General features: G+C 31.7%; 1 protein-coding gene across 1 annotated transcript; it reads left to right on the top strand.

Moving 5' to 3' along the window:
• Positions 1-599: 599 nt before the first annotated feature.
• Positions 600-3421, top strand: LOC133706264 (two-component response regulator ARR17-like). Its single transcript, XM_062131762.1, has 5 exons — positions 600-1151; positions 1916-1989; positions 2076-2153; positions 2878-2948; positions 3070-3421. The coding sequence occupies exons 1-5, from the start codon at positions 1019-1021 to the stop codon at positions 3164-3166; spliced, it is 453 nt and encodes a 150-aa protein (XP_061987746.1). The 5' UTR covers positions 600-1018; the 3' UTR covers positions 3167-3421.
• The last annotated feature ends 11243 nt before the right edge of the window (positions 3422-14664 follow it).

Below are 14664 nucleotides of genomic sequence, written 5' to 3'. Positions count from 1 at the left end.
TATATCAAAATGATCCAATAATAAAAAAAATTCAAATTAAAATTCTTTTTCAAAATGTTTTAAAAACACTACCCCAATCATGTTCCCAGATATATTTCCTTCTTACAGCATACTGTACTAGATTCTCTTCTTAGTTTTACAAGCAAATTGGTAATGTATAGAAATGAGACGTCTTTCTAAGACAACAACAGTACAATTTGTCATCAACTCACTCTAAAAATTTTAATATTGTGTTACTAATATAGTACTATGTTACGTGGTACATAGATCTAGGTTACAAATCTGAAAGGATTGGCCTTGTGATTAAAGAGATTTATTATATTCTTTTATTTTTAAAATTAAGTTAATACTTTTGTGATGTGGGGTGGTGTAATTAAGATTCTAAAGAAGGGGTAAAAGAAAAATGAATGGACATGCATGGAATGCATATCTGAAGCCCTAAAAGTAAGGCAGGAAGGAATAATATTTGAACAACCATGTGTTGTCTCTGTGGAGATGGAATAAGAAGTACGTACAGGTGTGTTAAAATATACAATGGTTTTGAGCATGGAGATCTCTTAAAGAAAGGGAAAAACAAAAACAAGAAGGTATCCTTTTGCTTTTACTGCTTCTGCAATCAAATCCCAAAGACTGAAAAGATTAGCAATTATCTCTGACTCATGATTTTATTAGGATTTGTTTACTATTCTTCTCTGATAATGATAATAATGAGCTCACCTCACCCTTTTATTCTTTACTTTTTCTTATTATCCTTCATATTTTACTATAAATTCATTATCTGCTAAGTCAGGAAATCGATATATAAGTATCCCCAGTCATAACTTGTATTGACTTCACAAGGATTATCACATTACATTACGTTACCCTTGCTGCCTTGTTTTTCTTCTTGTCTTGTTTGTTCTTCTTTTGGCATTCTTTTCTTGCTAGCTAGTTTTCTCTTTTTTTCCTCAAAGTTTCCTTTTCTTTTTGTGTTTTGTTGAGTTGGTTAGACATTGTGGTGTGTTCTTTGAAGGTAGTTATGGCCATCTCTTCTTCTTCCTTACCATCAATGGAGTTTGATTTTGATGAGAAACCACATGTGTTAGCTGTTGATGATAGTTTGATAGATCGCAAAGTCATTGAAAGGTTACTTATCAACTCTACATGCAAAGGTATGAAAAGAACAAAAAAATCTTGGCCTCTTTTTATTTATTATTCTCTTTGTTCATAGAAACTTTGCTCATTTGGTATAATTTGTTAATCAAAGAAGAGTTTCTAGCTATAACATGTTTTATCATACTTTTATCTTTGTTTTCATGGGGGTTTTGGTGAATATTATATCTTAATTCTCTAGTTTCTATCCATGGTTTTGTATGATTAAGATTAAAGAGAACTATGATTTCTGATAAAATGATGTTCTTTATAATATGTTGTCTAATTAGAGTAAATATCATCATTTGCAAAAGGAAAAAAACATAGAACACATGAAGGAATAAAAAAACGTTTACTACCTGGCTAGGCTCTCATTAATAGGCCAGGCTAGGGTTAATTTAATGGAGAACATGATTGTCACTGCCATAAGTTGGCTATGGCACCATGAAAGTTACCACAGTGACAAATGTATGAGAACTCATGACCAAAGTGGAGATTAACAAGGACTAGACCCCACATCTTGTGCTTTTATTTTTATCACTTTGAGGAAATTGAAAAGGAAAAGAATATCCTGTCATTTCTGGTATTTGTTTTTTGTTAGGGATCCATTTGTTTGGATGCTAGAGGTGGCAAAAGGTTAGACTACTCTATAAAATAACTCATAACATTGCAAATCCATGGTTTTTTTATTAATCCCAATTAATTAGCAAGGAGAGAGAAGTCTTGAGTTTTAGAGACTTGACTAAAGTTTTTATGATACACAATTTGGTTCCTATGATTGCAGTGACCACAGCAGAAAACGGAAAGAGAGCATTGGAGTATTTGGGCTTAGCTGATGGACAACATCCCAGTCATAGTGTAAGTAACCATACACTGAAGGTCTGATTCTTGATTTTATGAATTCAACTCCATCATTTGTTGTTCATGGGTATTTCTCTTAGCAGGATTTGAAGGTGAATATGATCATCACCGATTATAGTATGCCAGGAATGACAGGTTATGAGCTGTTGAAAAGAATTAAGGTAAATATTACTCAGCTTCAATGATGTAGTTACTACCATAACTTTCCTTAGTATTTTCTGATTTAACGGTTCGGTTTTTCAAATATCATACACGGTGAAAACTATATATAAAAAAATTTTGGGAGTCCTTAGAATTCTGTTAGATAAATCTAAAATTATTTATGAATTTATTACCTGAATATCTAATCTTTTTTATTTTAAATAATTCTTTAAAAATTGAGTTGTCATAAGCCACAAGTCATTCAATTATTAGGCCTCAAACGGTAACCTACAACTTTCACGTAAGCCTTTCCATAGACATAAGTGTTCTCTTTTTATGGAATTTTTATGCGAGTCAGTTCAGTAAACATGTCTAATGACAAGCACCTACATATTAGTTTTAGGTATCCTTTATCTCTTAGTTTATGAGAATAACTACTTCATTTCATAAAAAAAAAAAAAACATAATATATACTAACGTTAATGAATGTCCAGTAATTAAGAGAGCATCGACTAAGAATACTTTAAAAACAATACTTTGATACAATGAGAATTTCATAATTATAACAACTTTATATTTTTATTCCATGGACTTTATTTTCATTCTAGATTTATTAATCTAATATTATATGAATATTAAAGACTTTTAATAATAATAAATATGGATTTATATAAATATAATAATGTCATATATAATTTGAGTATATTAAACTAACGATAACATTGTATGGTTTCTCTCAAATAGGAATCACCTACCATGAAGGAGATACCGGTGGTTGTAGTGTCATCTGAGAACATCCCTACACGAATTAATCAGTAATTACCTACTCAGCAATTTCAGTCTTGTTTAATCTCTGTTGATTTTTTGTCTTCTGTCTATTTATTTGCATAGAGGAAAAGAAATCATTGATTTGTTAAATATTTTCCACCTAAACAGGTGCATGGAGGGAGGAGCTCAAGAATTCTTGCTGAAGCCTCTTCAGCTATCAGATGCGACAAAGCTGAGGTGCCATATAAAAAAGCTGAATAATTAATCGATATTACAAGGGGGCTATGCAGGAGAAGACGAACATGCATAAAAGATATCAGAAAGAGAGACAGGAAGGGGAAAATGTTGAATTGGAGGCGTAATTCTAGGGCTACTGCAATCAATAGAAGTTGTTTAACTTATGTGGGCTATGCATTTCACTGTTTCATCCCTTTTGTAGATCTTATGTGGTTATCTATTAGAAACTTCTAATGTAAGAACAAAGTTGTTTACCTTCCACTTCTGCTTAATAGGCATTTGCAGATAATTTCTTGTTTGGAATAAGGTGATGTTTGATATAATTTTTATAAATTAATTTAAGTCGATTTTTGAAATTTTGACTATAAAAAAGTAAAAATAACTTTTGACTTGAATAGCAAATTAATTTGTTATGAAATTGAGTGAAAGTTGAATTTTTAACAAATTTATTTGAAAGAGTCGTTTTTGAGTTATTTTTAAATGAAATCATTTTAAATCATTTTTGTCTCAAGTTATTTATATATATATATATATATATATATATATATATATATATATATATATATATCGTTTGAACATTACGAAGCAGATGTTATTGGATAAAAATATAATCCAGGAGAGCTTGAATTTAGAAAAGCTTATAGCTGCGACCGGGAATTTCGATACTTCCAGTGGTTCTGGCCCAGTGTACAAGGTACTGTTTGAGCTCTTGCGAATTTCTTATCACCGTTGAATTGAATATCACTTGCGAATTTCTTATCACCGTTGAATTGAATAGTTGTCAAAAGATTATGGAGATTTTGCAGGGGAAATTGCCAGATGGAACAGGACATAGATGTGAAAAGACTCTCGAGAGCAGCTGCGCAAGGCCTTGAAGAAATTATGAATAAGGTTGAGGTGATTTCTAAACGGCTCTTTTTAGTTAGAGCTATTGCCCTGTCTTTTCAGTAAATACCCCACAATTTTACCGAATTATTACCACTTGTGGTTTAACTTACAAGAAGCAGAATCTGTCTCTTACGAGTCATTTGCTCACCCATATGCCTATTGTTTCGCTGCAATCTTCTCAGGAAACAACTTCTAAATTGGAGACCTTATTTTTTTAAAATATTTTCTAATAAATCTAAACAATATAAAATTAATTTATAAATACTTTACCTCATATATTTTTTATACCCTATATATATTTTATATTAAAAAATTATAAAACATTGTATGTAGATATAAGTTATATATATAACTATGCTGCAACCCCACCCTTAGTTTTTTTTTATATATATATATATATATATATATATATATATATATATATATATATATATATATATATATATATATATAGAGTTAACTATCTTGCAACCCTATCCTTAGTTTTAAATTCATGTCAGATTGGATTCTGAAGAGAATAAAAGACCTCTAAACTTACTTTCTACTAGAGAGGCCCATGTGTCCACAAGCGACGCAACAGCCAAGCTTTATAATTCACTTCTCAGTTTAAACAGACAATAATATTGTTGTCCGCATCTTACATTTTCACACATCACTATACAAAACAATCAATTGCTAGCTTTTGCATTTCCCAATAGTTTTTTCTTTTCAAAATAGTACTGTAATTTTTAAAAAAAAGTAGCATAAATTTAAAATTTAATTATAAAAGTAGTATAATTTAGCAAGTTATAAATGATACATGCAATTCTTTTAAAAAAACGTCAAAAGCAATTTTAAAATTTATATTTAAAAATAAATCAAACTCTATTATTATACGAACTTTATAACATAAAAATAAATGCTCTATTATTAATAAAAGTGTTTTTTATATGTAATATTTAATTATATTTTATTAATGAATGTATAGTAAAAGTAAAGTTTGTAGAACAAAAATATTTTGCACTGAAAATTACAAAAAATTTTATAATTATAAAATTCTTACTGTATCAAAACATTGTTCATAAATGTTTTTGATCAATGGTTTATTAAGTCTGGATATTAATTTAAGTTGTTGAGACTGATATATTATGTTTTTTCTTTTATGAGATAAAGTAGTTGCTCTCATAAAATGAGGTATGAGAGATATATGAAACTAATATGTCGGTGTTTGTCAAATGATATGCACACTGAACTAACCTGCAAGAGAATTCTATACGGAGAAATTACATATATCTATGGAAAGGTTCTCATGATAGTTGTATAGGTGATCCTTAAACTTGAGATCACTAACTTATCATATATGAGGAGTGCTATGTTTTGATCATGACCATTTGTTATCTTAATCAAGTGTAACAAACAGGTATATATTAGATATATCATAAACTATATGAAGGTATTTGAGTAATCAAGAGATAATTCATCACCTTAGGTGAATTAAGAAAAATGTTTCATCTGTTTTCAAATAATATTGATTGTGAAATCCTTAATCGATGTGGAATAAGATTTGAAAAGATCGAGTTTCAAATTATATTTAAACAATCAATGACTATAGTATTGATAACTAAAATTATTTTGACAAAGCAGACATATTTCATCTTATATTGTCTAAATTGAAACATTCTTGATGAAGAACTAATAATTACACTGAAAACTAGTCACTGAAAGGTTAAATCAAACCACTTAAAACTTTCATAATATTTAGGGTATCATGCCAGATTGTTAGAAATTGTATTTGATTTTCAAACATAATGGGTAACACACATAAGAACTATTTTTCAAAAGTTAAAATAAAATGATTAATCAAGTGTGACTTGATTGTAAATGAATTTTAGAAATTGAGGACTAAAATGTAATTAATATAGGGGGTTACAATTCTAGACCTAGAAAAAAACTAAATAGAGACTTGATTGAATAAATTTCTAAAATTATCTTAAAATAATACATGTTATATTATTTAAGAGAAAAATTAATATTTTTGTTATTTATAGGGCTTTCAGGTTTCCCTATAAATAAAATGTGATGCTTCTTATAATAGTACATTATAAGACAATATATAAAAACACCTAAACACATAAGAAAAGAGGTAGTACTTAAAGGTATGACAATCCCTCTCTCCCAAAAGGGTTTAGAAGACTTTTTATTGGTGGTTTGTGATGATTATTGTTAGATGGTGGACACTTGAACGACTTGTGGTTTGTGACAACCTAACTTTGAAACAATTATTAAAAGCAAAAAAAAAATTCAAATCTTTAGATAATTTTTGTATAAACCTTAAACAATGGGTTTAGAGGTAGACCTTTAATGTCCTCTCCTTGTAGGGGAGGAGATAGTTCTCCCTATCAAGGAATCTCTCCTTATAGTGCCTTAAGAGATCCTTAAGGGAGGAAAAGGCTACCTCAAACCCATAAGGATGATGCTTCTAATACTTTGAGTGTTGAGGGGGCAACCTTTGGCAATAGTTGGCAACTTGGGGCCTATATGGCTCATTACCCCTTGTGAAAGAAAGGATTAGTGACGATTACATCCCCCATGTGCATGTATGATGTAACACCCTAGTATTTTCATACACTTTAAGCTTTATTTCTTGTAAATAATTACTATTTTTAGGGTGATTGTTTTATATATATATAAAAACTTAGCTTTATAGGAACTACCAAAATTTCAGAAGAGTATCCCCTATATTAAGAGATTCCAATTTATCAATAAATACTTGCAACACTTCAATATACCATCAAACAAAGCCTAATTATTGTCCAATGAACTCATCATTTCGCAACACATCTCATCACAATCATTATAATTCATTTTAATGTCACATCATGTATGTAATTATAATATTCAAGATTCAAGTCCAAATCTATAATCATAAATTATCTAATACTATTAGTATAAGCTACAACAAAAGCATATGTATAACATCATACACTAGCACAATTAAATTGGATTTATAATTATATAATTTAAGGTAAATTAACATTCAGTTACAAAAAATATAATTATTACAATCCTTTATAAAATTAACAAAGATCCCCAAATATCTATTACGCTGCTTGAGGTTGAGAGGTACCTGTAAATTAATATATGAGCAATAATTAAGTACGTAGCAATAATTTAGCCAAACAATTAAAATAAATACAGTGGCCTGTTTGAACACAATTCATCATGAGGTCTTATTCAATTACCATTCACATAATCTACTTTTAACTTACATGATTTATTTTCTATCTCAATATTTCTCAATTATCATTATTTCTAATACACATTCTCTTTCTTAAACTATAATCTTCATATTATGCTCTTTTTAACCTATATCCAAAACTAGGTAGTTCTTAGTTCGCCTAAGTTCAGGCGTTATTTTCATTTACAAGCAATCTAAATTCTCTACCCATTATTGGATAAAACTCCTACATCCAAGAATACAATATTCATTTCTTAGTATTGAACATTAATTGCAGTATTGGGAAAGATTAATTCCTCATGTCTGTTATTAGACTTTATTCCTATCATCAAAACTAATTTATTATGCCCCTTGTCGCGGGGTGACGCTGAATGGTGGATTAAACATCCTAAAACGGTGTTAGGAAAGCAAAAGAGTTTTGTATTTAATCATAACATTATGATTATAAGGTTCAGGAGTCGCCACTTAGTATTATGGTTACTGGAAAACCTATGGTCTACAAGATTTCGGGTAAGGGACTAGTTGTGCAAAGGAAAGACGCAACACCCCTAGTGCACCCTATCTAAGGTAAACTGCATTGTTGTTTGATTGTTTTTCTAAGTCGCTTTTATGTTCATTGGTCTTGTTTAAGGTTCAAGGTAAATCTCTCTTCGTAAGGAAGTCTCTACCTTATCAGGTTAAATCCTAACGGTTCTAAAGTCGAAATTTTAGCATTGCATTTATTTTATACTTTGTATCTTTAATAGCTGAGGGTATACTTTACAAAGTAATTTTATACCCCGAATATTAAAGTCTATAGCTAAACCCTAACACTTTAAATATAAAGTGAACAAAATAATTGGTAAAAGTTTTTTGATATATTGGTCAAACCCTAACGAATATCCATTTTTGCATTTCAAACAATGAGAAAGATGCATTTTTTATTTTTTTTGTTCTTATAAAAAGTATGCTTAGAAAACCTTTAGGATTTGGTTGTATAAATGAAATCAAGTTGTCTTTTTTTTTTTTTGTTTTCGTGAAAGAGAATTAATTTAAAAATTTTGAGATTTTTTTAAATTTTAAATTTTTTTCAAGAAACATTTCGAAGAAGATTAGGTATTTTAGTACCACATCCGTATATTACAATGTAAATATATAGCCCAATATTATACAAAATTATTGGAAAAACATGTGAGAAGATCACAAATATTTTGAAATAAGGCTTGGAATTTTTCTTATTTTTTTAATTATATAATATTATATTTTTAAATATAAATTGGGTTGGACCCAGCTCAGCTATTTGGGCTGGGCCGAAACGGGTTTAGCTTAACCCAGCGGGTTGGGTCGATTAGCAACCGAACAGACCCTCCATCTTTTTTTTTTAGGTGGGGTGGGCCGAAACGGGTTTAGCTTAACCTAGCGGGTTGGGTCGATTAGCAACCGAACAGACCCTCCATCTTTTTTTTTAGGTGGGGTGGGTCGAAGCGGGTCCAACCTTTCTCAAGAGTTAATTATTTTTCAGAATGTGAATCAATGTTCACATTCTGTATGCAACTGAAAAGGTTGCAGGTCATGGGGGGAATGAGGAATAGAAGAAGAAGAAGCTCACCTAGCGTAGGAGTTTCAATTATGAGAGGATGTTTAGCTGGTGGCTCAGGAGCTATTGGTGGAAGAAATGATGGCCAATTTTAGTTGTGGGAGGAAGAAGAAACTAACGGTGGAAAAAAAAAAGAAATGGGTGGTGGTGGCAGTTGTTACTATTGTTGGTGAGAGGATAAGTTGGTGGAGGAGGTTTGAGTCGTTGGTCACAACCAAGTGAGGTTAGAGTGGATGAAATCACAGTGGAGAGAAAGGGAAGAGACAAAACTGGCTGTAGGAAAAAAAATTAGGAAGAGAGAAAACTTTGCACCATATTTTCTTTTTTCTTAGGTCGTGAAATGCACCTGTATTTATAAAGGGTGGAAGAGAGATATTTTTTCTTTAAAGATGTCACATCTTTGCCCTTGATTAAGCCCCGAAGAATCACAACCATTGGCTTAAAGTGAGTATCATGAATTGTCAAACAATGTTGTTTTGGTAAAGTTCAATTTAGTCCTTCAATTTGTGAATTCTCTCAATTACATCCTTAATTGACCTTAAACTTTCAATTTTATGCAATTTTCCTCTGAAAAACTTCAATTTCAGCCCCGGATTTTAGTGCCTTTTTTATTTTGGTCATTGGTTTTGGATTTCTTCAATTTAGCCTCTAATTAACCGTGAAACTTTCAAATCTTTTCAATTTCACCCCTGATTTCATTTTATGTTGTCCCCATAGTTTGGCGTCATTTACATAAAGGTTCTTGACCATGAATGTTTGCAATTTAGCTCTTCATTGACCCCAAAACTTTGATTTTTTTGCAAATTTACCCTTGATTTGGACTAATTGACTTGGAAAAAATTAAATATGGTCTCATAAAATTCCAATCTTCTTAATTAAGCCCACATTGGGCCTTCAAACTTAATGTTTCTCCAATTAAGCCCCTTATGAAACTAATTTGACTCATTTAAACTATAATTAAGTCCTTGCACCTATTCAAATCCTTCAATTGGACCCAAATTAATTCTTAAAGATAATTAAACTTTAATTTGCTCCATGATTAAATCAAATTGGCCTATTGAAAATCTAATTATGTTATTAAACTTAATTTTTATGCACATTCATCCAATAATAATTTTTATATTGGAAAGAAAAAAAAAGGCGAATTTGAGAAATAACTCATAAATGGGTTATAACACCCCTTATCAAGCATTAATCCCATCACCGAGACTAATTTTTTCTACCCCTTACCGGGCATTAATCTCATCCCCAATTAATTTCACTATCCCTTATCAGGCATTAATCTCATCACCAGAAAATTACTTTCTTCCACTATATGTTTTACAAATTAAAAATAAAATAACATAATACATCCAAAATATTATAACAATCTTACAAAAAAAATGTTAAGGTGTGGAACACCTATCTAAGGTCAAAGATTTCGAAGTGTCTCCTTACTACAACACAGCTCCCGAAGCCTCTCCTATATCAACATGCATATCAAATTTTATTCTTATATTCATTACCAAATAAATTCTCATTTCTAATTTTTTTTATACATATACATACATTGCAATATCATTAATTTCAATTCTCTAAAACCCTTCATGCTCATTTAAATCTTTATTCAAGCATCTAAAGTCAATTTACATTCATGTTAACAAAATCTTTGACTATACTACAACATTTCAATCAAAATTTCAAATTATAATTCAATTCTTTCAAAAATCATTTGCCCATGTAAATATACATTAGTTCACAATAATTTCACATAATTACATGCAATTATACATCATGAGACTAAATTTCCTCTTTGGCTAGCCACTTAGGTTCTTAATTACCCTATGCTTTTCTTCATCAATTCTACTAAATTTAACATCCAGCACAACCTAATCTAACTAAATTTGATCAATTCATAGTCAATTTTCATTTCTCCTAAAACGTTTCTATAAACGCTAACCTAAAATTCATGATTTTTACCTCAAATGTTATTCGAATTGCATGAAATTGCTGGAGTAGGTCTAAAACCCTATTATAGAATGTGCATGTATATCTCTGAATGGGAAATTAATGGAGGATTATTCCAATATTGTAATCCCTACAGTTACTGTCATGTTCTGCCATATATATATATAAATAGAAAAGCTTGGCTAAGGCATAACCTAAGTCATTCTGTTATTCTCAACTTGGTATCAGAGCACTCAGAATGAGTTGGTCCTGCTGTTTCCAATGAAGAAAGAGTTGAGATACCTGAAGAGAGACACCATCGACAACAAGAAAATGTGGAGAGGGGCAGGAGTTTGAACCATCAACAAAGTCGAAAACTCCTTGGCCTAGAAGATACGCCTTCATCTGCATTCGCCAATATAGATAATTAGTGTTTGTCAATTTGAGAGAGATGACTTGGTGAGTATGGGAGAGGGAGACAATTACAGCAGTAAAGGTGGTAGAGAATGCAGCAGAAGAGGGCTGTAGCAGAGGAGCATTATTGAGGTTGAAAAGAGCATGGCCACCATCTGTGGGCTATGGCTACTACAAAACAAAAGCTGAGGAAGAAGGTGATGTTGCGGTAGGGGAGGAAGATGGCACTACCGGTGTTGCAGAGGGAGAGATAGCAGCTGGTTGGGAGGAATCCATTGCAGAGAGGAGAGGAGGTGTTTCAGCATCACACCTACTGTAAACCTTTTTAGGTTTTCTTACCACGTGGTCGTGAGCATTGATAATGGTAACAATATTTGGTGGTTTTTCACTTTTGTCAATAGACCTAATGGAATCATGAGAAAGGCTTTTTAGGGCAAGCCCGTGTATCTGAATAAATGGAAAGGGAGGTGGTTGATCATGAGATACACTAGGATAGTTAGCCCATGAGGAGATATGTACAAAATTTAAAGTTGCTCCCATCATTGGAAGGTACCTCCTCGTGAGGTGAACAATAGGCTTTGTCTAAGTCTAAGCAAAGAGGAAGCTCGTGCTCTATTGACTTCCACCCTAACTGGTTATGAAGTCAATAGGATAGCCAAAGGAGAATATTAAACCTTGTTGCAAAGTATGTAACCTTTTTACCTTTAGTTTTTATTCATCTTAAGTTCATTTCTAATTTTATTTATATACAGGGTTGACGTTCGAGGGAGGAGAAGAGACTTCAACAAGATCTCCAGTAGGAAGTTTATCTTTAACAAGGAGGGCTTCCTCATCCCTCGAAGCGAGTGGAGCAACTATAGAGGGGGAGATAGAGCATGATCTTATTATCATGGATGGGCTCCTCGTTCTTGAAGGCCCTATTTCTGAGAAAACAATATCAAGGGCTATAATTTCTATTGAAATAAAGGTTAGGGAGAGTTTTACTCCTTTAATTAGAAGTCCTACTGATTAGACTCCCCCTAAAGTTATAGTGGGTGTTACTGCTTGTTTTAAAAGAAAATGGATTTTCACCCTTATGGAGATTGGTGTTTGTGTTTTGATAGTGTAGGCTTCTCCAAAAGTGTCAGTCCTTCTGCCTTTGTCTAATACTGTGGTTCTGAAGGCTATAGTTGTTAAGTCCTTTACTCATAATTAGGAGTTTAAGGACACTTTTTCTTGCCTTATTCTTGGTTGCACTTCCTTTACTTTCCCTGCTTTGAATGAGGAGAGGCAAGCCATGAGGGCTATTTTCGGTAGGAGGTATGGGCTCAATGAGACTAGCCTAGAAATGGTGACGTAGTTGAAGAGGGTTATAACCATTCCTTAGGATATCCAATGATTTCTCTTCCACCTTTTTGTTTGGCTTTGTAGTCGTTCTTCCTAACATTTTTTATTGACATAATTTTATAATATGCACCCATTTAAGAGGTGTTGGGTGGTCGAGAGGAACAACTTCAAAGAGGACATTGCTAAATGATGAGATGTAATGTGCTATATATATTAATTGATGTAACACACCTTACTCAATAAATGTTTTTATCTCTCTATATTAATTTGAGTTGTATTGGTGTATTGGTCAATAATATCTTGAAAGATGACATTTATGGGTCCAATGTACCCATGCTTAGGAAAGTGTTTATGAAACCTTAGTGGGATTTCCCCTTGCTTGTAAATGAGGAGAGACCTTTATTGCAAGCATGTCTATGTGCCTCGCAGATCATTGAGATTCCCTTATAATTGCATACAAATTTTCATGATGAAGATAAAAGTTGTTTTTTAGAGTTGTTGATAGAGATAGAGTATATCTCATCCTTGGAAGGTTGTATAATCACCTTGGTGAGATCATATATATCTCTTCCAAGGTAAGTTGTGTAGTCGCACTAGTAAGACAATTGATCCATTCCAAGGCAAATGTAAAATCACACTAGGAAGACCAACTCCATCCTGTTTTTAGAAGGTTGTGGGGTGATTACCTTGTAAAAATGGCATCAATCCTATTTGCTTATAATGTTAACCTTCTTATCCTTAGAGGTTGTGCAACAACACTAAGGAGATCATGTTTATCCCTTCTAAGGAAAGTTATACAATTGTAATAAGGAGACAATTGATTTGTTCCAAGGCAAATGTACAATTGCACAAAAAGATTAAGTTCATCTTATCATTAGAAGGTTGTGGGGTGATTGCTCTAGAGTGATGGCATCAATCCTCTTTGTTGATGACATTGTCCTTCCCACTCTTGGAGGGTGTGCAAAATCACTAGGGAGATCATGTTTATCCCTTCCAAAGTAAATTGTGCAATCACATTAGGAGCTAATTGATCCCTACCAAGGTAAATGTGCAATTGCACTAGGAAGACCAAAATTATCCTGTCCTTTGAAGGTTATGGGACTATCGACCAATTTGATTCCTCTTTCAGAGTTGATTTGTCATAACCTAGAAAAAAAACATAATTATTTAAAAATGTAAAATTTTATGCGGTGTTTCCCTTGTAACGGGACCATATTAAGTTATCGACATCTTCATTCCTGACACAATTTATATCATAATCATGATCCAATCATCTTGGACCTCTTACCCAAACAACGCATCACCAAAAAAAAACAGATATTATCAGATAATGAAGATGTAATCAATAATTAAAAAAACAAAATAAATTAACAATTCTAAGGTTTACTTAACTTGCATAATCAAATAATTACAAAAAAAATAACAATAAAAACTTAGATTATGAATGTAACACTCCCATTATTTTATCATTCCAACATTTCTAATCATATGAGCAACCATGATAGAATGCAAATAATTAATTTAACATAAAGATATTCTTAAGTATGGCATACACTTTAATTACATATAAAAGTTTTGTTCTACAAATATAAAGGTTCATTTAACCTCTTTTACATCATTCATAATTTTCAAATACATGTTGATCCATATAAATACATAAAAAGTAGTATATATTCAAGCAGGATCTATTCTACTACCGCAAGGGTCCTAAAAATAAGATTAACATTTTATCAACATAATTATCAATAAATGCAATGTATTATTTCATTACACCCATATAAAGATATTTTTTTTCCTATATACTTTATTATAAATCATTAATATCTTACACCTCCATATTCATCCAACTAATTCAAATTTTAGACGTTTCATGGGGGTACTGCTCCTTTATTAGGGACACTAATTCATTCACTCAAATATTGGGCACTAGTTCATCCGACCAATTATCGAGCATTAGTTTACTCGCCTAATTACCGGTACTAATTCATCCATTCAATTACCGGCACTAGTTCATTAATCCAATTATTGGGCATTAGTTTACTTGCCTAATTACCAAAACTAATTCATCCGCCCAATTACCTGACATTACTTCATTCGCCCAATTACTGGTACTAATTCATCTGTTCAATTACCGAGCATTAATTCATCCGTCCAATTACCAGACATTACTTCATTCGCC

Source organism: Populus nigra, chromosome 11 (assembly GCF_951802175.1).
Source record: "Populus nigra chromosome 11, ddPopNigr1.1, whole genome shotgun sequence".
In the NCBI taxonomy this organism is placed as follows: domain Eukaryota; kingdom Viridiplantae; phylum Streptophyta; class Magnoliopsida; order Malpighiales; family Salicaceae; genus Populus; species Populus nigra.
Note: the sequence above shows the minus strand (reverse complement) of the source record. Positions and strands in the feature narration are given on the sequence as shown.